Genomic DNA, 25,555 nt, shown 5'->3' on the forward strand with positions numbered 1-25,555 from the left:
ACGGTTGGAAAGATGTCAAAGTGCCGGTACGATGTGCTGAATCGACCACTGTTCAAAATATTAATAATTTTGATTGAACGATTAATGGCAGCACATGAATGTATAGAAATAATTTTCTGGTGAAATCATAGACAAATAAATGTTAAAATCTGTTTATAAAATGCTGCAAACAATACATTTTCTAGAAAGCAATTAAAAAGACCTACCTTGAATGTATCTACCTTGTTTGATGTGTGGAATTTCGCTGAAAATCGTTGACAGGCACTTTGTTGTTCTTTTTCACAGGCCAAAACAACGTGAATTGGTTAGTGGTTTTGTAACAAAGTTTGATAAAAACAGATGTTTGTTTAATTGGTAAAAGGTTTTCATTCCCTTCCTTCAGCAACAAAATGGCCTTTGCTGGTAGCATACTCACATCGCTGGCAAAATGCTTCTGGAAACCGCAGGTTACCGCTGTCCGGTATCGCTATCATGCCGATAAAGTGGCTCGCGGACCGCTCATTCGGCGGTACGGTTATGAGGACAAAATACTGCAACGGGGTCTTCTACCCCATCTAGATAACGGACAGAAGCTGCCAATGCCCGATTACAAGTAAGTTTTTCCCAATCATTATTGTACCCATAAAGAATCCCCTGACTGTTCTTTGAATGATTTTGCTTTCAGACCCAAGAACGCTTGGTGCGAGAAACGTGCACTGTTCGGCCAGAACGATTATATCGATATTCTTGGCGACGATCGGCTCCACCCTACCCGTGTGCTGTACTCTGTGCCGGCTTGGCTCCGCGGTTTGTCCGGCAACGAGTATCAGGTGCTGCTGCGAAAGCGAAAAATGCTTAGCCGGACGATTTACCCGGTCGCCAGGCCAACGAAATGGCGCGATATGGAGAAGCGCATTTCATATCTGTACCGCTTCCTGAACCGGAAAACGAAGACAGGATTTTCGAATGTGTAAGATTGCATCGTTACTCGCACTAGTATCCCCTACTATAGACATTTAATAAAACGAAATTGGTGGCTTTATTCAACGTTAGAGTGGTTTTGTTTGTTACTTTCTGCATAGAGCAGCTTCGCGCTCAGTTCAAATGAGTGTACTATCCGTATGGCCACTTCTGGGGTCATGGCTTTCGCTACATTGTGGCACAGCTCGAACGGATCCTGCACGACCAATAGTCTATCGTAAGCAAATTGGTATTTGGAGCTCGTGTCATGTTTATGTTCTAAAAGGTAGCGCTTGAGCCGTTCCATTGTTGCCGGTACTTTAGAGTAATTCGGTGAGCCGAAATGTTTCTTCAACAGCGGACAACCCCAAGACGGTCCATGAAAAGGGCTAATGATTTGAGTTTCCAGCGTGAACCAGCTGGTATAAAAACTGCGAAAACTGTACAACTGGAAAAAATTGTCTGCTAGTTCCTTCATCTCGGACAGTTCCAGTTTTATGTTCAGTTCCTCCAAAGTAGGCGTCGCAAATCCTGCATTCCAACCTGCAAAAAACAAGCTCGAGTTACCGATTGACGAATGCAGATACGCACCAAGCCAGCATATTTTACCATCAATGATGAGGTCATTTTTTGGATCTAGCTGCAGTGATGCCACGGATGGTAAGCAGTCCATCAGTTGGAAGAGAAAGATTACCATCAGCGAGATAGTGTACCCATTCAGCGATCTTTCACGGCTCCATTGCTTCAAATAGCACACCAACATACGACCTGCAATTGAAAACATGATTATACAATTGTTTGAAATATATAAAACAGCTCGATGCAACTTTACTTACACGTTGGTTGCAAATCAAACATATATTCTAGCAACAACGAGTTTCGGTGCGCCAATCCATTGCTGAACGTTAAATCACATTGGATGCCGAATTCGTGGCTAATAACTCTTAGCAATGGCACGCGGCAATTCAGAATGATTTCGTCGATAGTCCACTGCTTTGTATTTTTTAGGATTTTCTCTACCTTCAGGATTGATTCCGTTATACTTTCCACGCCGGGCTTATCGTTTCGCCCATAGTACACTTCTTGCAGATCGACGAAAATGTCCAGATCACTCGTAGCACAACCGGTGCCGACGATGCGAGACCCAAACGGATAGCATTTGACTGCTGGGTAATGGGGTTTTAGGCATTCTACCAACTGTTCTACCATCATTTTGTTCTCCGATGCGCTTTTAACCTCATCGCCCTCTGCCAGCGCCATGTCAATAACCATATCGATATTTTTCTTCAGAAATTTCTTCAAACTTTTGCTGTACTTAAAATTCTGTTTCGCCAAGCACCTCTTTTTCAGAACGTCCAAACTGGGCACAAATTCTCTTTGTTTCTGTGGCTTTTCCCCATTTGTCGCAGAGTTACCATTGGGCCGGTTCTCGATCTGTACGGTTTCGCGATTACTCGCAGGAGCTACATTCGGTTGGTCCTCCGGCATTGCTTTGTGTTCGGGATTGTGTTCTTTTCCATGATCGTGTATCTGGATATGCTTTGTGGCAGCTACATATTCGGTAAAACTTTCATTACAATGCCGGCAACGTACTGCATCCGGTTGTTGATAAAAACACATCATAATCTTATCCCTGTGCGATCCATCTTCTTCGAATGGAACGAGCTCGCATGTGGCCAGAAATTGTTCCAGTTTTTTCATCAGCTTTCCTATCTGGTCCAGGGTAAATGTGTCGATGGTTTTGGGACCCGGCTCGTAGGACGCCAGATTGAGCGTCAGTGTTTCGATTAACAAATTAGTTGCTAAATAGTCCTTCGACTAGAAGATAAATGTGATTCATGTTAGTGTGGCTTTAAATAAGAAATATTTTCTCGGTTCTTCTTACCATTTTGTTACAGTAAAATGTGGTCAAGAAAAAAAAAAAAACGCGCACAACAGATAAAAGGTCTGGTGAAGCAATAGGACAGGAATAACATAAACAAAAGATTCGAACTCGTTCAACGAACTGTACGCGCGTATTGCTGCAATGTCATCTTGGGAACTTAGGCAGTGCTCTGATTCACGTGATTTGTAACGCGTAAATGGCTGACATATACCGCATTGCAAAGCGACAAAAACACTCATTGTCTCTCGCTCCTTTTCCTTCCGTCCTGGTACATTGTTGTGCGATCTGCCCGACCCCTGTATTATTTCCTACCCCGCGACTAAGGCAGCGCTCTAGCAGCAATTGAACACGACATCGAACATGAACAATGTATGGGATTTGACATGTTCGATTTGATAACCAACTGCTGCTAGACCGCTGCCTAAGCGGGCTATGAAAGTTGTTGACATGTTGGCGCGCCTGCCGGCCATATCTTTCTCGTGTGTGGCCTAAGCTGAAGCGCAACGATAGAACGCATAAACAAAAGCAAACTGCTCTTCAACAAGTGTGCTTCCGTCCATCGCAAGTGTTGCGAGAAACGTGAAAATGGCTTCCAACCAAGACACGCCTTGTGTCACGGTGCACCACGCAGCTTCCCGGGCCTATAAACGGCGTTTGGGGGAAATGGAGAGGGAACTCCGCCTTAATTGGCAACCGCAACCACGGATAGTTGGTAAGTGTCCCATGAACGGACGAGTGGACAAAACGATCATTGTTTAAAAATGGCTCCTGCGACCATATTTAGCTGACCGAGCGGATGATGTTGTGCCACACGAGCACGAAGCCGATCCGGTGCCCATGGAAGGGATTGATGCGCTACGATCGGTGTGCCAAAACAGCGGAGAGGAAAACGACTCGGATGATATGTATGTCGAAGAGGCAACGTCAGATGCTCCGTACGGGGACCTTTCGTTCGAGGATGGGTTGAGGATGTGGGCTTTGCAAAGTGGGCTACCTCATAGCAGTTTGAACTGTTTGCTGGATCATTTGCGACAGCATAATCTCCAAATGCCCCAAGATGCACGGGCGTTCATGAGCACACCAGCGCCCACAGCACCGGAAATAGTGCTAACGTCAATTGCAGGTGGGCAGCTGTGGTACCAGGGTATTGAAAAAAGCCTGCTATCATATTTTCGGTAAGAATGTGGTATTCATTGATCACCGTACACTTATGGCCATGCACTTATCCTATTCATCGTTTTTATTATAGCAAAGTTCAGCCAATTCAGGAAGGATTTGAGTTGGACTTTTTTGTGGACGGCCTGCCACTGCGTAAAAGTAGTCGGAGCCAATTTTGGCCGATCCTCATGAAGATTAATAACGATCCGAATACTCCGGTGATGACAGTTGCCATGTTTTGTGGCGAATCACAACCGGTATTCGTCGAAGAGTTTTTACGGCCGTTTGTGGAGGAAATGAACAAGCTGAATAGGACAAAAGTGATCATAGGAGCTCGCGCTTACTGGGTGTGCCCGCGTTCGATTATAGCAGACGTTCCAGCGCGTGCATTTATTTCAGGTAGGTGCTGGTTAGCGTGCTGGTAAAGATCACACTTAATTACATATGATCTATTTGCAGTGTAATTAATAACTAATTTTTGATAAATTTTCTTACAGGTGTTGAACCGCGCAATGCCTTTAGTGCCTGTATGAAGTGCACAATCGAAGGGGAAATGGAACAAAACCAAATATTTTTCCGATATGATGCAGAGCGCCAGTCACGAAATCATGAAGATTTTTGCGAAGATAAATACCCGACCCATGTGATCAATCCTACGCCCCTTACGACAATGGATCGCTGTGACATCATACGCGATTTGATTGCGGCCGAAGAAGTGCAACTGATCTATAAGGGTGTTGAGGCGAAATTAATGCAGTTGTGGATGGAAGGGTTTCCTGGCGGACAGAGCATGTTAACACCACAGCAACAACGTGAAGTGTCGGCGCACTTACGACTGTTGAAGCTTCCTTCAGACTTTCAGCATAAACTGCGCGACCTTCGGTACGTTCCCCTCTGGAAAGCTTCAGAGCATAGAATGTTTCTGTTGGTTGCTGGTTTCGTGGTTCTAAAGGGCCGACTTAACGAGGCAGCGTACCAACATTTTATGTTGTTGTTCTTGGCGGTTACTTTCCTGTCCACCTCGTACCATCGCGACAAATGGGCAATGGCTGATGATTTATTGCACAGGTTTGTGGAAGCTTATGGAAACGTGTACAGCCCAGAACTATTAGACAGCAACGTGCATAATTTGCTGCACATTCATGACGATGTTCGCAGATTCGATGCGTTACATACTTTATCGGCTTCTGTTTTTCAAGCATTCCTGCTCGACCTGAAAAAGTTGATGCGTTCCGGGAGGTGTAACCTAGTGCAAGCGGTTCATCGTGTGCTGGAACTGCAACAGGTGCATTTTGCCAAGCCCGAAAGTAGCCCGGCAGATGAGCAATCAGTGTGCACGGTTGGTGCTGACACCATAGCGACCTTACGGCGGGGCTTCATTCTACGAAAAAATGTTCGCGACCAATGGTGTATGACCGACTTGGGCGAAGTGATCAGGTACGAATCGGCCACAAAAGCAGAAGGAACCGTCATCGTGCAAGGGTACACGTTCTCCAAGCAAATGATTGCCTTTACAGAACCTTACCCCTCGACTGAGGCAAATATTTATTCGGCTAACATGGCCGATTTGGATACAGTCGCGCTGAAATCTTTCTCCAGCAGTACTTTAATGTGCAAATTGGCTGCAGTGGAAATGGAAAATGAAGGGGAATTCATGTTTGTGCCGTTGCTGCATACTTATATTGTTCACAAATAATAAGTAAGTACAACATGTGCTTCTCCACCAATGCGCAAAGTTGGTTTGTTTCGGTTCAGGAAGGTAAATATTGAGTAGTAGTTATGTTCGGTATTTGGAGGGGAATTTATCAAAGTTTTGATGATGTTGCAGCTTTCCGCAACAGCTATCAAACGCTTGAGAAGTCTATATCAGTTCTATATTGTTTTTTTCGTGCAGACCTCCTGCAACTCGAAACAAAAATAGGCAAAACTAATACAAGGTCCTTCACTTCCATCAGCCGCTTTTCCACGTATGAACTCACAAACCGACGCAGTCGTCAATGTACCGCTTGTCGCCCAATTTATGGTCGATGTCGTTGGGCTGCATCATTAAAGCAAGTAAGAACTTTACTTTCCCGCCTCCGTAACTAAGGCAGTATTCCTGATCACGGAAACCTCTTTCTGTACTGGTTCCGCTTCGCAAAACGATTCCAATAAAGCTGATCGCGATGGGAACGATGGCTGGATCCAGAGATAAAGAAAAGAACGATGGCTGGATCGTAAGATAAATCTCTGGAAGTAATATGACCTCTGGCTGATTTTCCGTTGGGTACGAGCTACACTGAATACCAGTAATACATCTATATTAAGTTTTTTTTTATACGTTCATTTATTTCTGACACATCAATGTTCACACTTACATTATTTAAAAAATATGAGAAATACATTTTGATACACATCTTGCCGTACCAAGTATTGGAGATTTCATTAGAAATAATTGTTTTATTTTTAGGAAATAAACTGTATAAACTTCATGAACATACGAATGGTGATTTAATTTACTTAATTCTTTCCTTTATGTATAACATATGAGACATATATCAAAAATTAATAAAAAGTTCAAATTATTGGACAACTTGAGGAATGCAGTGAATTTTGAGACAGGCTTAGATGCAGCCCATCAGAGTTCGGGTGCATGCAGCGATGTAAAACTAAGCTACATAGAGAATCTTTAGAAGCATGGCCTTATCAGTCGAATGTGCTGAAGTGAGAATGTTAACAGCGAAGCTTCTTTTAAGAGATATCAAAGTTGAGGTTTGTAAATGAAAAGATATTATTAAATAAAAGCGAGATATTTCCCAAGGTTTAAAATATTACCATATCTCTTCCTTGGGTAAGAAATATTCCATCCCGTATACATGATATTTTATTTTTCGTTCGCTCATTTCAAATAAACGTATTATCCGTCCGGCCATCTCGGGGGAAATACCTTTTGCTACGTTGTGAGAAAGCTCGAATGGATCCTGTACGACAAGTGGCCTATTGTAAGCAAATTGGTGTCTAGGATTTGTGTCATTTTTATGTTTTAGCAAGTACTGCTTCAACCGTTTAAATTGGGATGGTACTTTAGAGTAATGAGGCGACTCGAAATCACTCTTCAAAAGAGTTTTTACACTACAAGACTCCACATGAAATGGGCTAATCACTTCAATTTCGAGTACGATAAAGTTGGCATAAAAACCGTAAAAGTGAAAGAATTCTTCTACTAAGACTATTATTTCAAATGGTTTCGATTTGTGGTTCAATTCTTCTAAGGTCGGCGTCGCAAATCCCGCATTCCAACCTGCAAGTACAAAAATTAATTGATATTTATGATGATTGTAAGAGCAGAAAACTAACAATAGAACAACAATACATAAAGAACATAATATTTTACCATCTATAATGACGTCATTTTGTGGATCTACCTGAAGTGTTGACACATTTGGCAGCCAACCCATCAATTGTAAGAAATAAATTACCATCAGTGAGATAGTATACCCATTCAGATATTTTTCTCGGTTCCATTTCTTCAGATAGCACACCAACATACGACCTGCAATTGAACACATTAAAACTATATTAAATACTTGGTTCAAATACATTTCATTCAGTACTCGATGGCTACAAGGCTTACTTGAGGGTTGTAAATTTAACAAGTACTCCAACAATAATGAGTTTCGGTGCGCCAATCCATTGCTGAACGTTAAATCACATTTCATATTGAAGCGGTGATTGATGACTTTCAGCAACGGTACGCGTGAATTCAGGATGATTTCGTCGATAGTCCACTGCTTTGTATTTTTTAGGATTTTCTCTACCTTCAGGATCGATTCCGTTATACTTTCCAAGCCGGGCTTATCGTTTCGCCCATAGTACACTTCTTGCAGATCGACGAAAATGTCCAGATCACTCGTATAAGAACCAGTCCCGATGACGCGAGACCCAAACGGATAGCATTTGACTGCTGGGTAGTGCGGCTTTAGGCATTCTACCAACTGTTCCTGCACCTTTTTGTTCTCAACAGCGCTTTTAACTTTATCGCTCTCCGCCACAGCCATTTCAAGAACCGTCATGATGTCTTGCTTAAAGAAATTCTTCATATCTTTGCTCATCTTAAAATTCAGTCTCGGCAAGCATCTTCTTTTCATATAGTTTACTTGTGGCTTAATTTCTTTTTGTTTCGGCATCTTTTTAGCACTAATCTCAGTGTTAGCATTGGTATGGTTCTCAATCTGTATGTTTTTGCGATCATTTGCAAGAGTGTCATTGCGATCATTGCCTATCGGTTTCGTCTGAGTAACGTTCTGGGGGATTTCTACGATTTCGGTTTTCAGTCTCTTTTCAGGATCGTTCGCAGGGATTTCTATGAGTTCGGTTTTCTTCGGTTCGGCTACCGGATTGTTCACGGAAATTGCTTTGAGTTTGGGTTTTTGCTCGTTTTCTTCATTGTTTTGGATGTGCTGCGTTGATGCTACATTTTCGGAGAAGCTTTCATTACAATGCCGGCAACGTACCGTATCCGGTTGCTGATAAAAACTCATCATAATCTTATCCCTTTGCAATTCATCTTCTTCGCATTGAACAAGATTGCTAGTGGCTAGGAATAGTTCCAGTTTTTTCATCAGCTTTTCTATCTGGTTCATGGTAAAAGTGTCGATGTTTTTGAGACCCGGTTTGTAGGACGCCAGATTGAGCGTTAGAGATTCGATCAATAAGTTAGTTGCTAAATAGTTCTGTAATAAGAAGATAAAGAAGAAAACAGATGCTATTATTGGAGTAAATGAACAAACGTGATTCATTTTAAATCGATATATATTCAGTTTTTCTTACCATTTTGTTGCAATAAATAAAGACGACCACAATGTAAAGGTTAGGTGTAGCGATACAACAGGAATCACATAAACAAATGATTTGAACTCGTTCAATAAATGTCAACTATTCGCGCGCGTATTCCTACACACACATACACATACGAAAATGTGAATAAGCAACTTAGGCGGTGCTCTCGCTGATGTCGTTTGAGTTTTAAATCTGTTTTGCCGATATTACAGTCTGTTCACGAGATACGCGGTTCTCGACTTACGTGGATTCGGAGAAACGCGGTTTTCTATATAGATCAAATATCTAATTAGTACCACTGCTGTAATTGTTATATTACAGTAGAACGTCGATTATTCGGGCAGCTCGGGACCGGACGATTGCCGGTTAATCGACTTGCACGGATAATGGTCCAAGGACCCAAGTGCCACAAATCCACTAAACGACCACTAAACGGCTTCTAAACGACTCAAGTTCTCTACCTAAACGGAATATAGAAAGACTTCGTTTAGCAGACGGCAAACGACTCATGCATTCTAAAAATAGCAAAAAAGCTGGTGGCGCTCTCTGTTGGTGGGATACCCCAACAAGTTGAGCTTCATCGCTTGGAGGAGAGCTTTCTCATTTCCTCTGTACTGTTGCATGGTTTCGCATTGAAGTTACGCATCGCTAGAACTAGAACGACGATACGATTGTTTAAATACTAAACTCCAACGGATACCACCAGCATACCCACGTATCTGACCACACGACCATTCATATAGATTTTTGCTCAGAAAGTTATAAGGCTATATAGGTCATGATTAGGTGAAACTTGTCGAAACACATTGCAAGAAAAGGATAACAATATAATGATGAGTTGTAATACGCCATCTATTGATCAAACCAATGAAGCTGTGGAGCTTTCATTTTTTTCTATGGATATTCAATTTTCCAGTCGTTTAAGCTTAATCTGTGGCGCTTGGGGAATGTCAAATTCAAATGAAAATTATAAAATCCACTAGTTTTATGATTATTTTATCTTGAATCAATCGTTTAATCGTTAGAAGAATATTATTTTAATCAAAAAGTATAGGTTTAGTGACTGTTCAGGAACAAAAATGAATTTCGAAAATACCACTAGCCACTACAAAGCTGCACAACAGACTGGTTGCCCACTTGACTATCGCTGCAAATGTTCGCCGTACGTTTGAACAGCTGTCACATTTATGTGCACGGTTAAGCCGCCCTCCGATTAATCCGCCTCCGGATAATCGACGTTCTATGTATGTCAGAATCCTATAAAAAATTAAATGGCTAAAATCACACCCTACGTGCATAATCCCAAGTGCCACAACTCCACTAAACGACCACTAAACGGGTTCTAAATGACTCAACCTCTCAACCTAAACGGAATAAAAAAGACTTCGTTTAGCAGACGGCAAACGACTCATACATTCTTTTTTCAGAAACAACGGTTTCGGCCGTATTGCTTACCTAATGCATTCCAAAAATAGCTAAAAAGCTGGTGGCTCCACCTGTTGGTGGGATAACCACACAGCGGAGCTTTCTTTGCTTTGCGAGCTTTCTCATTCCCTCTGAACTGATATTTGATTTTACAGTCATTTATGCTTAATCTGTGGCGCTTAGGTAACCCAAACCCAAATAGCCAAAATTGCTTAAGCAGCCTTGGTACGCTAAAGATCACTACTTAAATTCGCCTTTTGGAGTAGTTAAACAGCATCAAAGTTCCAGGTGGTCCTTCTAAATCGCGCTTAACCAGCTTCCTTATGCCAGGGTGCCGGGGATTTTTTGTGTCTTAAGACGTGTTTTTATTATGTGCATTGTTTTATTATTATTTTAAAACTCTACATGCTCTTGAGTTTCACTTGATTTCACATATTTTACTAAAAAAAAAACATAATTACTTAACTCCATGTTTCTTCTTCATTTCACAAATCTAACTAGTTCAGCAACTTCCAGATGATTGACGGCGGTAGTCTTTGACACTTTGACAAGAGCCATTGACTTGTACCGATACATTGTACTAAAAAGCTATGAAGTTCCACCATGTTCGGTACATCTTTTTAAAAAGCCATCGAGTTTCATCACGAATCATACACATCAGACTAATCAGCCGAAAAGTTCCAAAGAGTACCGATAGCTTGTTAAAAAGCTTAATGGTTACACCAAGTATGGCTTCATCTCTTATTCACCCAAAAAGTACGATATCGGAACAATTTTTAGTTAAACAGCCCCAAATCAACTAAAAAGCACGAGCTGGCTATTTGGGCATGATTAAAAAGCGATCTATTGAATGAATAATCCAGTGAACCTTCGAAGCTTTCGGGGTTTTTTTGTATGTACATTCAATTTTCCTATCGTTTAAGCTTAGTCTGTGGTACTTGGGTTAAGTTTGACCTTTAGTGCTTAAATTAATTTCGTTTGTGTTGGCCGTGATCCTTGATATTTGATGGCCTGGATAGCTTGTTCCGTTTGATACACGAGAAATATTGTACATGGTTTTTGGGTAATCAATGCCATCCAGATATCAGTATGGCGTTTCATGAGGTTTGGTGTTAGATCAACTGGAACGGGAAACATCAAGAAAAGAAATAATATACAATACTGCGAAAATGAAAGATTGTCCGAGTACTTGATTACAAGCATAGCAGAGACAATATTTGAGTTATGTATAGCGTATAATAAGACAATATTTGAGTAATGAGTAATTGGAGCAATCAAGATTACATAAAAGAGTTCTTAAATCAAATATGTATCTTTTGAGGGTTGTTGCAAGCAAAAGTGTAGATATTAAACAACTATTACTAAGCCGGTCTCGTAGTACAGTCGTCAACTCGTACGACTTAACAACATGCCCGTCATGGGTTCAATCCCCAAATAGACCGCGCCGCCATACGTAGGACTGACTATCCTGCTATGGGGGGGAATGAATTAGTCACTGAAAGCCAAAAGCCCACAAGTGGGTACAGGCAGGCCAAAGAAGAAGAAGAAGAAGATTTCAAAATACCTGCTTATTGGCAAGAACCTAACAATATGTACATTTATTTTTAATTATAATAACCAAAAGGTATGCTTAATGTCCCATGGTGTCTACCATAGGCCAACCGGTATTAACATGTTCAGTTGGGCTTGCTGGATATGTTATCAATTTAATCCCATGATGATTTCAGAAACACTTAATTGTTTTAAGATTTTTTTCATTCACCTTTATGTTTTTTTAAACCACGAAAACTCGTGGAAGAACAACTTGTACTAACGACTTGTAAGTCAGATTACGACTTTGAATGAAAAAACCATCTAAACATTCATTTTTTTGTTATTTTTTTTTATTAATTCAACATTAATTTTTTTCTCAAACTACCCAGTACGACATTGACCTGCGATAACTGTGGCTTAACGTTCGGTAAAAGTGTGTAGGAGGGAGAGCAAATCTTCGTGGTGTGCAAAATGTGCGTAAAAGGAAGGTTTATGTTGGTTCCCGACTTTGTCTTGCAGACGCAAGCAAAATGCTCCATCGGGTAGTGTGATGGATTGTACCCTTCGAACTCACGACGGCGTTGGGCCGGTAATGGAACGCGTGTTACGGGAAGGTCCGCGCACAGGCGTCTGGTGAAAACGAAAATCGTACGATCGTTGCCAGTCGGCGAGTCGACGAGATCATGCAGACCACCACAAAAACAGAAACACGCAGTAGAAAGGGAACCATTGTCGTGGAAAGTCGCGATTGGATACCGACACCCGGGACAGGCGTGCTTCTGGTGGTGCGTTTTAATTGCCCCGTTAGGCCGATCATAACACCGATACAAAGAGTGAAGGTTAAGACTGTTGTGTGTGCTTATAAATGTTGAAGGTTTTTTATTTGGGAAACATACATGCGATGTGTATCAAATACGATATGGAAAATTGTGGCCTATATAAGCCGATAAGCATAATCCACGCGAAAGGTATTTGACCGATAACCGTTAGCAAGATAAGTGTGCCTAATATTGCTGGCCGGGTAATAGCCAAGAATATCCAAGCCATCGAGGCTTTTTGGAGTTTGTTTCTTCCTTTTTTAGCCTACAATTCATCTATGGTGAGTGCAGTGCTTTCATCAAGCGCGAAACAGATGTGCAAGATGTGTGGGGAGGAAGCGTGCATTTGATGTTCTATTTTTGGTACTCAAACAGTGACCGATCGCGCTGGACGTCCACATAACATCTGATTGGGTTCGACAACGTGTATAAACAATCGTCGTAACATAGCTAATCGACAGTGTAATAATTGTGTCCGGAGTGGACTGGGGGGCACGGGTAACATCTGGGATTGGTGCTGGTTGCTAGCTGAATGGAGGAGTCAGCACAGCTGACCAGCAATAATTTACGATGGAGCGTGTGAACAAAATATATCACTCATCCAGGAACTTTATGTTCAAATACATCATAGCGGTAAGTTTTGTTTTCAGCTGTACAATAATTCCATAAACTTGTGAGACCTTTTTTGCAACAATTCGACGGTAGCTTCTATGGACAGGGTTCAATTTTGTCGTTTTCTGTAAGGCATTCAGCAACTACCATCACGATGTGGAGTACTACTATCTCAGCCGAATACTTGGGGTCAGTAGCGAGGTGTACAATACGACGATACCCAACTGTCCGTATAACAAAATATATTTTTTGAACTCCTCAGAACGGGCTATGTGTTTCGCGTGGAACCGCTCCGGTACTTAACGTGACTATGGCCCTAATAACACTGCCCACGTGCAAGACATTTAATTTGCTTCTGCACAAGCTGTTTGGCCGATGCTCTACCCGACTATTGGTACACTATCTCGAGAAGACGAAGGTGCTGCATCTGATATTGGGATGTAGTTTGCTGATCGTTGCGAGTAAGTTAAACAGTATTGTATTGATTTTGGTACACGCAACTACATTCTACTTTCAACATATTATTATTAGTTGTACATAGTGTGGCACATTTTGTGAACATCGTCAACTTTATTGACAATTACGACGAACGCTATCGGGAAATAAATTGGGCAAATGGACCAGATGACGTAAGTTTCCTCTACCGTTGCGGTAGACAATTTTAGCAGTGAGATTATTGATTTATTGATTTTCCCGCGTTGAACGTTTAGAACGTCCTTCGGTTGCTGTTTGCTACACCGACCGGGTTTTCGGGCTGCATCATGCTGCTTACGCTGGCGGCAATGGCGTACCTAGCTCGTCGATCGATGCGCGATCGTTTCTACAACAGCTTCTTCACCTCACACCATCTGTTTCTCGTATTTTACGGGATGATGTTCTACCATCCACTAAGGTTAGTACATGGAGGAAGTACGCTAAACGACGCTATTGATCGATTGTAACCATATTTCAGTAACATCATCAAGCATCAAACAAATGTCGACAAGCATAAGATCATGTGTGATCTGGTCGATAATGTAACGCTGCACAGCAACGAAGACTTGCTGGTACTGTGTGAGGAACCGCCCCAATTTTCGGCCGGTACAAAACGTGCATGGATTTGGCCGTTGGTGGGCTTAGCGATCTATCTAGCCGATATCTCCTTTCGCTACCTTACATCTCATTCGGAGCGCTACCGTGTTACAACGGTGCAGACGTACGCAATGGCAGGACATGCAATACACCTTCGGTTACAGTTTTGTCGCAAGGCAATGGTCAAAATCCTTCCCGGCCAGTACGTACTGTTGCAGTGTCCAGCAATTTCCACCCTCGAATGGCATCCATTTACAATAACGGAGGTAAGAGTGTTAGGGGAAAAGTGTTCCAAGAGATATATTTATCATCGCTATCCTTTTTAAGCTTCCCATTGAGGGACGTAATGATATTACGCTCACGATCAAGGTGCGAGGAGACTGGACGGAGGAGCTATATGATCGGATCGTGCAGAGGGAACAGTGCAAGCGCAATCTTGGTGGTGTTGATCCGTACCGAAGGATCGAGTTCTTGTTGGATGGACCGTACCCGTCCGTCATGAGCAATATGCTCGATTGCAAGAGAATTTTATTTGTCGGTGCTGGTGTTGGCATTACACCTTTTGTAACGATCATGCGATTGCTGTTGTAAGTAGTAGTGTTAAATGGCAGTAGGTGTTAAAAGAAATGTTTTATTGTTATTTATGTTTTTCAGAAGCTCCAATGTCGATCAACCGGCCAGGGTGCATCTGGTTTGGATTGCACGTAATTTGGAAACGTTTCTGTGGTTTTCAGACGAGATCGCACGTTTACAGGAGAAGGTGAGTGAGATTCTTTCGAGGTTTTTGTTTTCTTTAACACAAACCACCAATTTTAGTTCTGGAGCCAAAACAAACCGGACCGCTTCTGGGTGAAGCTGTACTGGACGCAAAACTACGACGAACATCTGCTGGTGGAATGTTTTGGCGACATGCCTTCGATCAAATCGCGCATGCACCGGGGACGCCCGAACTGGAACGACGTGTTTATCGATCTGGTCACACTCTATCCCAAGTATGGTCTGGCGTGGCATAGATTTCGGCAAATCACAGTAATCGAATGTCGTTTTCGTTTGCAGAAAATCGGTGTCCGTTTTTAGCTGCGGACCAAAGGAACTGACGAAGGAAATTCGTCTCAAGTGCAAGGAGTACAGCAAGCATGGCTGTAAGCTAAGCTACTTCCACGAAGGGTTCGGATAATGCCGTCCTGGATGTGTGATCATATGAGTGTGTAGTATACTTATTTGAACTCTTATACCTAACACACAAATACGAACTCTTTCTACGTCACTTGTCATCTGTGGTTGTGTGTTTTACCAGTGAAAGTACTCAGCAGAACATTGCAATGCTGCCATGAAAAGAAATAAAAATAGATTTGTCTGCGTCATTTGGTTGTGTTCTGTTCTACCGAGCCGGGCTATTGAGAAAGCTTCCGGCTTAGTCGCCACTCAGTGTTTTCAAGGATGTTGACGCTTAAGTATCTCTCCATAAGACCGTACTTCGAGACGGCCCAGGAAGCAATCGAATGGGATAAGGTGGGAACTGTTGACTGTAAGCTCTATCTGTGGACATAATTTATCCTGCCAGCGTGTATCTTTCCATCTCGTGTAGCTCCAAAAAATGATTACAACTGTGAAACAATTTCACGACGATTTCGATCGCATCGTACTGCACAAGGACATCTACCGTACCTTCTATTACTACTACCTGCAAGAAATTCGCTTTCGCATTATTGATATTTTGATGAACTTTGCCATAATCGAGTGGTGTGAACCGAAGCCAGCAATCGTCGCTACCGATCCGTATGGTTTTCCGATGCCCGAACCGGCAAAGAAGAGCAAACGGCGAAAGGACGACGAACCGGCCGAAATCCCAGACTATACGATACGCGTGAAGTGCTACAAGGAGAAGTTTCCGTTGGTTTGCTGCGACGATCAGTTCCGTACATTGGCTGCACTGAGACTGCACTACTACGCGGTACACGACAAGACGTACCTCTTGCCTGCCACCAGGTGTGAGGTAAGTAGAAGCCGCGAAGAAAGCGAAGTTTGCGCGTGGGTTGATATTAATGAGACTGTTTAATGTGCAATGTGGCTTTATGTAACGTACAGATGAAAGCGGCTATGTTGCGGATGCTTGTTTTTCGCGGACAGCTGGACGAATGGATCGCATCGGGTATTGCGTCCAATAATGGTTTGTGCTTTTATTTGACGAAACTGTTGCGCAGAATTATCTCTATTATACGGTATTAGGATTTTGGACAAGTTAACGAAACCCGCACAGCATAAGAGGATATTCATTGTTTATTCAATTAAAAATCTGTGCTCGATAGGATTAACAATATACGTATAATAAAATAGTTAAAACTCTAACGTATGATCCAACCGTCTCAATATTCGCCGCAAGTTCAGCAAAAGCTCACAGCTCGAAACGGAACCTCCCAGTATGTAGTCTTGCAGGTGTCGCTCGAAGAATGAAATTTTTGTCAGAGACATTTTCAGCTATTGAAAGAAAGGACAACAAGCAAAGTATAGAATTTATGCAACACCTATCGAACAATAAGTGCGTGTGTGTGAGTAGGAGTTTTACCTCACACATGGAAGCAGACTGGAGAACTTTCTTATTGTGAGCTGCCTCGTAGTGTTGTTTGAAGGCATCTTTATCATGGTACATTACCTAAAATAGGAACAAGCGATATTTTTAGCTATCGGTTCGCTCTTCTCTCAACAATCCTATCCCTTCCCACAGCGTACCCCACAGCAGTCAATTTCCTTCTCCTCGGCGACGTCTTTCGGTAAGGTGGTAAATTTTTTCATCAACTGTATCACCTCATCCCGTAAATAAGTCAGGTGATACATGAACAGCGTGCGGTAGAGCTCTTTGTGCAGCACAATGTCGTCGTACTCGGCGAGGAAGTTGCGCGTTTCCTTAACCAGCTGCTCCAACTGGTCCGTCGAACACGAGAACGAAACATTCCGATTAAAAGCGTCCCGCGTCACGGAACCGAGATGTTCGAACGCTCTTGTTCTATGCTTACCTGATCCCAGGGGGTTGTGTCCGGTTTGTCCGCCTTCATGCTTACTGTTTGAAACTTGCGTTAGTATGCACACCACTAAACACGTGTCGAGCGATGATTGTCGATGTACCGAGGGAAAGTGACTACGCTACTGAACTGTATGTTCGCGCTGCTGCTGCTGCTGCTGCTGCTGCTGCTACTGATGTGAGGATCAAGGATCGCACACGAAAGCTGTATTCCCACCTCCCCTCTTCTGATGCCGAGTGTTTATTTCTCCTTCGTTTGCAACCCTGGTGTCTAGATTTTATTGTTAGAAGCTGAACTTGGGAACGTAGCCAAAACTGAGCCCAGGCAACCAGCCTGAAAGGTCGTTGGCGTCAAAGTTAGACAGTACTGTTTTCCTACTAAGAGCAAACAATCTCAAAACGACAAGTGAAAATGAATGGTTTGTTAATTTCGCTGCTTTTATATACAATTAAGTCAACGTAAGTTTGATCGGTGAAAATGGCTGCCTGTAGATGATATCCCAGCGTGCAAGGTCCTCCCGTTCATAGGTTAGCGCCAGTTTTGGCGGAAAATCCGAACGGCTGGGCCAGTGCGTGCAGCCTTCAGTACTGCATGCCTGCAACGTACCGTCCACACGATCGGTATGTCCTTTGCAGGAATGTTACCGCATTGCCGGGCCGTTTGCTGTGCATCGTTCGCTGCGACAAGATTCGTGAAGCTCGTGTGCACGCCACGCCTCGCGATGATGATGAATAATGATGGCTACGATGGCGAAGATGGCTCGTGCACGGCGCAGCTGCAATCCTCGTCACGTCTCGTAAAGCACGAGCAGCTCGAATACACACACGCCCGTAGGTACACACAAGACTACTGTGCCGCACTAAGCTTATGAGGTGTACTGAACTGCTGGTAAGCATCATTTAGTGCTAAACATTCACCAGCGGAGGTGCCCAGTCCTAGCAAGGGGAAGCAACACTGCCATAAAGGAGAAGCTTCGAAACGCATTTCGTGTACAGTTGATTGAGTGATTTTAATCCCAAAAAAGAAAGATTATGGCAGAAGAAAACAAAAATGGAGCAGCACCGGCAACGGAAGTGGAACCGCAAGATGCGCCCGAAGAGCAAAAGGCTGCATCCGAGGAGGCAGCACCACCATCCGATGTTGAATCGGAACCAGAGCAGGAGCCTCAAATTTCAACGTTCGAACGGGTAAGCATTCATCCAGAGGCGGAAAAATACAGTATAGAAGGAGAGATTTATGCTAAAAGACATTCGATTTCGTTTGCACAAATAGTTGAAACTATTCCTGGCGGAAACGAACAAGTTTCTGTTAATGTACGACGATCTGGTGGAGAACAAGGACAAGCACAAGAGCGTCTTCCTGTGTGCGGTGAACGAGCTGCGCGAGCGGCTGGTAACGTTGCTCCAACGGTACATCCTGCACACGATGGTCAAGGAGGATTTCCTGTACAAGCACATTGTGTGCTGCGGCGGAGAGGTAAGACACCGGAGCAAGAATGCTGGAGGTTCTGTAGAAATGTTTGTCTAATTTCCGTTTTCTCTATTCCCTGGAAATTAAGGATGCGGAGGCAATTAATACGGAAGAATTCGAAGAGCACTATCAGGAAGTTCACAGCGAGGCAGACAAGGCTATTTCCTTGCCAGAGGTAATACGAACGTTTTATATTTTTTTATTTTTCCGTGCCGATTGCTTACGTCTTTACGTTTTCTTATTTGCTTTCTTCGCGACAGCTTGACGAGATTCGTGCGTATTCGGCCGAAGTCAAGACGTATATCGAGCTAGGCAAAGCGATGAACAACGATCTGATCTTCTCCCTGAAGCGACTACTGCGAAAGAGCAATTCCGTGCTAGCGGGACATCTGGGATAAGATGAGTCATCGATGGAGGGGTTTAAGGGACTCTTCAAACACCTTTCAACATACAAACACTCAACTAGCTCTTAAGCAACAGTAAAATACAAATCTACACTAACCCAGGCCATCAGTACTAATTCCCGCCATTCTGCCAGCAGGATGACGATCAGTTTAGATCATTAACTTGTCATGTGCTTAACGCCAAAATGGATAAAATAAATGTTACCCCTGAAACAAACGTTGAGCCTTTCTTATTTATTTGTTTGGCTGCCGATACATGATGACTACTTACTACGAATTGAAGCGCACTAGAACTATATAGCCAGCAAGAACGATCGTAGAAAATCTTTAAATAGCTAATGTTGAATAACTTACTGTTCACCCTGTGCTAGTCCACTTTCCCGGAAATGGCCATGGGGAAATCACTTTCAATCTCACTTCCTAATCGAACGGTTCGATAGTCCTTGGCGGTGTTACACCATGGTTTCTGCTCCGACCTGTGTTCGCAAACGTACGCTGGACTTTAGCTGCAAATATCGCAACGTAAGTACGCGCAGGAACTTACCCAAGGTATTCCTTGCTATACAGCGTTACCAATTTATTTTTATTTCTGCAGTTAGACAAATTTGCCACCGATGTGGAACATTTCCTGGAAACGTACGATTACATAGTGCAACACTCCCTGGCATACCACCGAAGCTTTCGGCGCCATCTGAAGCAACTGTACGAATGCGTGGTGGAGTTGTTACAAAAATTCCAGCACATTCAATCCAGCGGTACCAAAGGGCAGCTGTACATGGAGAAGTATTGCTGTGGCGTAAGTATGCTAGTAAAACGTGTTTATCTTTGATCGGTGTGGCACAATAGTGATTAATGATGGAAATTGATCTACTTGTTTTGCCAGGTTTTGTTTGATGACTGCGAGGAACTTAAAAGGCACTACTTTGAGTTTCATAACTTTGCCCGACTCATTCATCCCAGCATAGTGGAGGTACTGCAATTATTGATCGCCAATTTGAGTTGATTTATTGAATGGAAAGCATTTTCAATTTTTATCCTAATTTGTCCCGCAGCTCCGGTCAGGGCATGGTAAGCTGCAGTTCTTCCATCGCCGTGTGCAGGAGTACACATTCTACGGTACCGAATTTACTGCCGTTTTGCTGATGAACTTGAAAAAGATAGCCAACAACTTGTGCGCCACGTTGGAGCGTGGCCCAAAGTGGTAGAATGGGATTTGCTTTTGTTCCTGCTCGTGGGTAAAACAACGGAAAAGAACTAGGGTGTCGTTCTTATTTTTAGTGCATAGAATAAATAAACTCGTGACGTTACAAAGGATTTGCGCAGCTCTTTTCCGCGTGCGGAGGTATTGGTGGTCTTTGGGCGAAAGAAAGTACAGATGAAGCTGCCGGATTAGCTTGCTCCCCCTGGACAGGAGCTCAGTTCCTACTGGTGGTTAGAGAAGTTAAGGTGTGTCCTTCGAATCGATACTCTGCCTAGCTCATGGGTGTTCCAACGACGGTGTATATTCATACCAATATCTACAACTACAGCAATAAATACAAAAATGTATGTAAAGCTGAGGCAAACGATGCAGATAGACCCTGTGTGCACGGATTATTGAAAATGAGATATCGTTTCAGCTCGATCGCTTCCAAAATGACGTGAAAACGTTCTTGAAAGAGTATGACCGAATTGTGCTGCACAAAGATCTTTATAAGCTGGTGTTTAAAAGTTACTTGCGCGAGATACGCTCGAAGGTGAAGATACTGTTGCAAAAGTTCGACGCAACACCGCTGGATGATGGTAGTACACGACCGGAAAAGGAAATGATGTGCTGTGGAGTAAGCATTTGAAGAGTGCCCTACATTTGAATGTGCATACAGCTTTAACGGGTCCCTGTTTTTTCCCTCCAACAGTTGTGTTTCACCAGTAATGAACAGTTCCGCAGGCATTACAAAACGGTTCACAACGAGGCGTTTCTCGTATATCCAAACATGCTGGAGGTGAGTTTAGAGGCCCGTAAAAGGTACAAATGATTGTGTTTTTTTCTTCTTCATTTCTATCCATTAGCTGAAGTCCGCCTTCGCCAAGTTGGACCATATGAGGCATCGATTGGACGAGTATACGCGATTTGGCAAAGAGTACACATGCACCATGCTGGTGGACTTGAAGAGAGTAGCGAAACGTATCTCTTGTACCTTGAAGTTCTAAAATAAAACCAAACACATCGAACAGTCAAAAAAACGAATCGAACACCCTTCGCGATCCACCGCGCGCTCTGCAACAACCCTGAGATCATGATCATGTTACACCAAAGGCGCGCGCGCTCTCGAACGGAACTGCTCGCATGGTAAAGGCCCTTCTGCGTGTAGGATCTACCCTCACCCCTTTAGGCTCTGGTTTCCTTCCGGCTTTGTGTTCGGCTTTTCCGATTCGGTTCTAGGGACAGGGGGTGATTTCCGTCCGGTGGGGTTTGTCGGGCGCTGGGCGGATGCGTTTTGTGATGAGCGAGAAAATTTTCTTGGTAAACCATTTTACGCGTTGTAGATCAGTACAGCACCAGCTTCCGTTTGAGTACTGCATAGCAGCAGTTGGTGGCGCAGATAAGCAAAACTGGTTCGAATTTCGTGTTTGCACAGTATCAGGGTGTTGAGTTTGTTTCATTTCTGAAACACAAGCGTTTTACGCAAAGAGTATCGTACATAAAACACCCTTTTGATAGGTGCCACGCTAGCGAACCGTCTAACAATAAAGAAATATGGATCAGATTGTGAAAACCCGAGATGTAAGTAGCCCGTTCCACAGGGAAGAAACAACGAGAAAGATGGAAACTTACTCCTACGAGGCGGTTTTTTGTTTAAAATTTAGGTGGAAAAGTTTGTATCGGAAACGAAGTACTTCCTGGACGAGTTTGATTCCATCATTAGCCACTGGGACCTGTCGGGGAACTTCTTTCTGCACTATCTGATTGAAATCCACGAGAACGTGACACAGCTGCTGTCCAGGTTTACTACTCTTTCCCTCGAGGGTGTCGGTGACCGGAAGAGCAAACCCTTCTTCAATCTGAAATGCTGTGAGGTAAGTATTTGCGAGAGAAGATGATGTGATGGGAAGCAAACGCCTGAAAAGAGTGCATTTGACATGAACTTGATAATGATAAACGATCGCTCGGTGGGTGGATGAGGTGAGACGAGAAAGAAAAGTGCTAAAAATAGCAATGGCTTCAATGACGAGCTATCAATGGCGATGGTGGTAGCCAATAACAAGTTTGCCGATCGAGGCACAATGTCAGCTTACCATGCATACCACCGCGCAGTGATCGATTTCCGATTTAATTTTAACCATCCGCCTGTGAGGCACCACGAGCGAATGTAAAATGGTCAATTGGTTTCGATAACGTGTTTGTTTGTTTTTGCAGCTTGAATTTCAAACCGTGAAAGATCTGCGGCTGCATCATCACTCTTGCCGGCATAAGAAGTCGCATTTTGAAGAAACGGATAACTGCGAGGTAAGGACAGTTTGGCGCAAAGAAACTAGAAGCACTTTCAAATTGAAACAATCGTATTCTATTTCATTTTACTTAGCTGAAATCTGCCCTGCTTAAACTGGCATTTTTCAACCGGAGGGTCAACGAGTACGTACAGTACGGTACGATCGCCGATCGCTATCTTTGTTTGTATCTGAAGAAGATCTTGAAAAAGATCATCATCACGCTGGATACGTTCAATCTGTAGGAAGGATAACGTACGCCAGTGAGCAACCGAGGAGTGCACCGACATTTGTGTAGCCTTTAAGAAAATGTGTGTTTAAATGTGTAATTTAATTATTTGATAAGTCAATGTTATTACTTAGCGATCAACACAATCCACCAAACAGGGGTAACGGTAAGAATGGTGTATGCTGTACATGTTAGACGACATGTTTACATGTAACGAATAAATAAAACGATTTAAAACTAATTGATGCGCAGTGTTTCTGTTGCGATCACGCGTGCACACGATAGGCACACGAGCCCGCGTCCTTACACGAGTTCGGATGGTAAGAAAGGTCTATTTACCGTGTAAATAGTATATGGTTCTATTTTCGGATTTTTTCCGAATCTGAAAGCGAACGAGTAGGGAGGGAAGGTGAGGTGTAAGAAATGTAGGAAGTAATGCTCAACTTCTAGTGAAAGCTCGGTCTCGCCTTCAGTCGAAGGACGGCAAGCGATCGAGTGACAGGATGATTCTAGAGGACACGATCAAGTTCCGCAAGTGTGCTAAAACGCCCGAAGATGTAGCACAATGGCGTTTGGTGAGAGTTTCTGTGCCTTTTTTATTGGGCTAGTGATTGTTCCGTCTGTAATTGTGAAACCTTTTGCGTAAACTTTTAGACATACAACTTTATCATTGAAACAAAATACTTTCTCGAGCGGTACGATAGCATCGTCGAAACGTGGGATCTATGCGATAAGCAATTTATGATGAATCTGTGGAGCATAGAAGAGCTGCTGACGAACCTACTGTACAAGTACACCACCGTGTCAACGGACTATATCCGGCATCCCCGGTTGCCGAAGGTGGAAATCAAATGTTGTGATGTAAGTGTAGCTTCTGGTAAAGCTTTGCATATTCTGTATCTCATAACAAGCATGACTCTATTTGCAGCATTTGTTTGAAAGCTCAAAAGATCTCAACAAGCATTATTACACCGTGCATCACACACCTGGCCGAGTGAACGATGTTCGATTCTGTGAAGTGAGTGAAACGAGGAATCTAAAGATTTTTATGATAAATGTGTAACATTATTCACCGCTTTCTCATTCCTTTCTCAAACGCAGATGAAGGCTGGACTGCTAAAATTAGACCTCTATAGGAATAGTTTGAAGTACTACCTGGAGTTTGGAACCTGGTGCGATCATGTTCTGTGTTTATATTTGAAGAAAATTTACCGGAAAGTGAACGTGACGATGGATCCATTTCGGGAAGCACCTCTTGTAGTACCAGGAAAGGAACCGACACCCCCGCCAGAACAAGAATCGGAAGTGGAAGAGGATGAAGTTTAATTGGGAGATGTTATCAATAAAAACAATTCTCCATTATAATTTAAAATCACAAAACAATCTATTTTTTTCCAGAAATTATCGTAAAACGTAATAGGAAAAATAAAGGAGCTACCACGTCATTTTTACTACCTATCAATTACATACATTTTATCTGAACATATCCCTGAAATAGTAATGCTTTGCAATGTGTTGTGTTTACTCTGAAAATAAATTATTATCACGTCTTAATGGGTTTGATAGTTGTTTGCAATGGCAGTAATGGATTTTGTAATGGAATCAATTCCTAGAGAATAGCAAATTAGATACACATTCTGGTCTAAATTGGGTCCATGGTCAGTTCCTTGCCCAGGTAGGATCCGGATCAGTTTTTGCCCAGGTGGTACAGTCTTCATTATGCAGTTTTAGGATTAAGATGAGTTTGGGCTCACTTCCTTTGCTGTACATTAATGTTTGAGTAGTCCGGAGTGGAATCGTGAAACCCCTACAAACCCGCTTCTGAAAAACTCATTCCGACAACGGATTTGACTTAGCTCACTCTGGACGAGTCCGGTCGAGTCCGGCTAAATTTTTGTGTGACATTCTCCCTCACCCCACACGAAAAAGCTGGATTCGCGTCCGGAAAAGTGCATCTTACCTATCGCTACTGTACATACCTTATGGTTCGTTGTATCAGTTGCTACATCGGAATAGCGTTAGGCAGTACTGTAATCGCTCCAAACAATGTTTCTTGTTGTTGCAAACATATTTTTCTCTATCATAACTATCTTCCTTCGATCATCTGCTCGCAACGCACTGTATGGCAACGAGCCAGACAGCTGACGACTCAATGCTACACAGTAAACCCATCTATTTCTAAGTAATTTTCATCTAGCAATTGTGGGACATACGATTAATTTTCCAACCCGAGTCGGAATCAGGTGTAAGCCAATCAAAAAAGATTTTGTTCCGTGGGTGCAACGAGTATGGCTCAATCCGAATGAATAGTGCAAGAAAGGATAAGCGACTCTGCCCCATTAGTGTAGCGAGTTAGGGTCGGGTTTTGAAACTACTTTGGTTCGACCAGACTCTAACCAACGGGTTGCAATTGCTTATGCTTTGTTGTGCCTACTGCACCGACTTGTACGAACTACTCCGGGTTGCTAACGGATGGCTCTTACCCGGTGGGTTCGGATCGACCCGCACATCACCTGTTCAAACGACGCCGAACCATCATCCGAACCATCTTTACGCCGTGTTACAATGTCCCACGGCTGGGGCGATAGCAACGTCGTTCTCAAACACCTTCTTGATAACGCATGTGTCTGGAAGCAACATAACGTTTTTGATTTCATACGAGCGAAGCATCCTCCGGATCATCTTGAGCTGAGCAATGTGAAGCC

At 43.0% G+C, this 25,555-nt stretch overlaps 12 protein-coding genes across 15 annotated transcripts; 9 read left to right on the forward strand and 3 right to left on the reverse strand.

The window, feature by feature from the left end:
* Window positions 1-169: 169 nt before the first annotated feature.
* Window positions 170-1,031, forward strand: LOC120898416 (39S ribosomal protein L51, mitochondrial). The gene is made up of 3 exons (XM_040304245.1): window positions 170-304; window positions 383-592; window positions 665-1,031. Exons 2-3 carry the CDS (start codon window positions 390-392, stop codon window positions 951-953), a joined length of 492 nt encoding a protein of 163 aa, XP_040160179.1. The 5' UTR covers window positions 170-304; window positions 383-389; the 3' UTR covers window positions 954-1,031.
* Window positions 995-3,099, reverse strand: LOC120898415 (terminal uridylyltransferase Tailor-like). Its single transcript, XM_040304244.1, has 4 exons — window positions 2,825-3,099; window positions 1,776-2,757; window positions 1,549-1,707; window positions 995-1,482 (listed from the first exon to the last, which is right to left on the reverse strand). The coding sequence occupies exons 1-4, from the start codon at window positions 2,825-2,827 to the stop codon at window positions 1,019-1,021; spliced, it is 1,608 nt and encodes a 535-aa protein (XP_040160178.1). The 5' UTR covers window positions 2,828-3,099; the 3' UTR covers window positions 995-1,018.
* A 181-nt stretch (window positions 3,100-3,280) lies between these two features.
* LOC120898413 lies at window positions 3,281-6,461 on the forward strand. Of its 2 annotated transcripts, XM_040304241.1 has the most exons (5): window positions 3,281-3,536; window positions 3,609-3,999; window positions 4,074-4,381; window positions 4,480-5,681; window positions 5,938-6,461. In XM_040304241.1, exons 1-4 carry the CDS (start codon window positions 3,410-3,412, stop codon window positions 5,676-5,678), a joined length of 2,025 nt encoding a protein of 674 aa, XP_040160175.1. In that variant the 5' UTR covers window positions 3,281-3,409; the 3' UTR covers window positions 5,679-5,681; window positions 5,938-6,461. The 2 variants fall into 2 exon arrangements, with proteins under 2 accessions (XP_040160175.1, XP_040160174.1); XM_040304240.1 differs by having other exon boundaries at window positions 3,282-3,536; window positions 4,480-6,461.
* Window positions 6,462-6,545: 84 nt separating this feature from the next.
* On the reverse strand, window positions 6,546-8,971 carry LOC120898414 (terminal uridylyltransferase Tailor-like). 2 transcript variants are annotated; one of them, XM_040304242.1, is made up of 4 exons: window positions 8,792-8,966; window positions 7,596-8,694; window positions 7,356-7,514; window positions 6,546-7,262 (listed from the first exon to the last, which is right to left on the reverse strand). In XM_040304242.1, the coding sequence occupies exons 1-4, from the start codon at window positions 8,792-8,794 to the stop codon at window positions 6,793-6,795; spliced, it is 1,731 nt and encodes a 576-aa protein (XP_040160176.1). In that variant the 5' UTR covers window positions 8,795-8,966; the 3' UTR covers window positions 6,546-6,792. The 2 variants fall into 2 exon arrangements, with proteins under 2 accessions (XP_040160176.1, XP_040160177.1); XM_040304243.1 differs by having other exon boundaries at window positions 7,111-7,262; window positions 7,387-7,514; window positions 8,792-8,971.
* A 3,363-nt stretch (window positions 8,972-12,334) lies between these two features.
* LOC120894294 (NADPH oxidase 4-like) lies at window positions 12,335-15,623 on the forward strand. 2 transcript variants are annotated; one of them, XM_040296800.1, is made up of 11 exons: window positions 12,335-12,857; window positions 12,952-13,209; window positions 13,321-13,377; window positions 13,451-13,649; window positions 13,720-13,817; window positions 13,899-14,080; window positions 14,141-14,525; window positions 14,587-14,846; window positions 14,914-15,019; window positions 15,076-15,251; window positions 15,316-15,623. In XM_040296800.1, exons 2-11 carry the CDS (start codon window positions 13,147-13,149, stop codon window positions 15,434-15,436), a joined length of 1,647 nt encoding a protein of 548 aa, XP_040152734.1. In that variant the 5' UTR covers window positions 12,335-12,857; window positions 12,952-13,146; the 3' UTR covers window positions 15,437-15,623. The 2 variants fall into 2 exon arrangements, with proteins under 2 accessions (XP_040152734.1, XP_040152732.1); XM_040296798.1 differs by having other exon boundaries at window positions 12,336-12,857; window positions 13,282-13,377.
* Window positions 15,624-15,635: 12 nt separating this feature from the next.
* Window positions 15,636-16,608, forward strand: LOC120894295. Its single transcript, XM_040296801.1, has 3 exons — window positions 15,636-15,771; window positions 15,848-16,255; window positions 16,348-16,608. Exons 1-3 carry the CDS (start codon window positions 15,700-15,702, stop codon window positions 16,486-16,488), a joined length of 621 nt encoding a protein of 206 aa, XP_040152735.1. The 5' UTR covers window positions 15,636-15,699; the 3' UTR covers window positions 16,489-16,608.
* LOC120894302 lies at window positions 16,522-18,074 on the reverse strand. The gene is made up of 4 exons (XM_040296807.1): window positions 17,274-18,074; window positions 16,990-17,181; window positions 16,826-16,912; window positions 16,522-16,737 (listed from the first exon to the last, which is right to left on the reverse strand). Exons 1-4 carry the CDS (start codon window positions 17,310-17,312, stop codon window positions 16,597-16,599), a joined length of 459 nt encoding a protein of 152 aa, XP_040152741.1. The 5' UTR covers window positions 17,313-18,074; the 3' UTR covers window positions 16,522-16,596.
* A 111-nt stretch (window positions 18,075-18,185) lies between these two features.
* LOC120894297 lies at window positions 18,186-19,370 on the forward strand. Its single transcript, XM_040296803.1, has 4 exons — window positions 18,186-18,466; window positions 18,552-18,755; window positions 18,838-18,924; window positions 19,010-19,370. The coding sequence occupies exons 1-4, from the start codon at window positions 18,311-18,313 to the stop codon at window positions 19,145-19,147; spliced, it is 585 nt and encodes a 194-aa protein (XP_040152737.1). The 5' UTR covers window positions 18,186-18,310; the 3' UTR covers window positions 19,148-19,370.
* Window positions 19,371-19,539: 169 nt separating this feature from the next.
* LOC120894298 lies at window positions 19,540-20,467 on the forward strand. Its single transcript, XM_040296804.1, has 4 exons — window positions 19,540-19,675; window positions 19,749-19,949; window positions 20,037-20,123; window positions 20,206-20,467. Exons 1-4 carry the CDS (start codon window positions 19,613-19,615, stop codon window positions 20,356-20,358), a joined length of 504 nt encoding a protein of 167 aa, XP_040152738.1. The 5' UTR covers window positions 19,540-19,612; the 3' UTR covers window positions 20,359-20,467.
* Window positions 20,468-20,520: 53 nt separating this feature from the next.
* Window positions 20,521-21,380, forward strand: LOC120894299. The gene is made up of 4 exons (XM_040296805.1): window positions 20,521-20,698; window positions 20,773-20,973; window positions 21,049-21,135; window positions 21,203-21,380. Exons 1-4 carry the CDS (start codon window positions 20,633-20,635, stop codon window positions 21,341-21,343), a joined length of 495 nt encoding a protein of 164 aa, XP_040152739.1. The 5' UTR covers window positions 20,521-20,632; the 3' UTR covers window positions 21,344-21,380.
* On the forward strand, window positions 21,381-23,091 carry LOC120894300. The gene is made up of 4 exons (XM_040296806.1): window positions 21,381-21,917; window positions 22,001-22,210; window positions 22,551-22,640; window positions 22,717-23,091. Exons 1-4 carry the CDS (start codon window positions 21,891-21,893, stop codon window positions 22,864-22,866), a joined length of 477 nt encoding a protein of 158 aa, XP_040152740.1. The 5' UTR covers window positions 21,381-21,890; the 3' UTR covers window positions 22,867-23,091.
* A 198-nt stretch (window positions 23,092-23,289) lies between these two features.
* On the forward strand, window positions 23,290-24,312 carry LOC120894296. The gene is made up of 4 exons (XM_040296802.1): window positions 23,290-23,425; window positions 23,505-23,711; window positions 23,779-23,868; window positions 23,952-24,312. Exons 1-4 carry the CDS (start codon window positions 23,354-23,356, stop codon window positions 24,174-24,176), a joined length of 594 nt encoding a protein of 197 aa, XP_040152736.1. The 5' UTR covers window positions 23,290-23,353; the 3' UTR covers window positions 24,177-24,312.
* Window positions 24,313-25,555: the final 1,243 nt, after the last annotated feature.

The sequence above is a fragment of the Anopheles arabiensis genome, chromosome 2 (genome assembly GCF_016920715.1).
Source record: "Anopheles arabiensis isolate DONGOLA chromosome 2, AaraD3, whole genome shotgun sequence".
NCBI classification, from domain to species: domain Eukaryota; kingdom Metazoa; phylum Arthropoda; class Insecta; order Diptera; family Culicidae; genus Anopheles; species Anopheles arabiensis.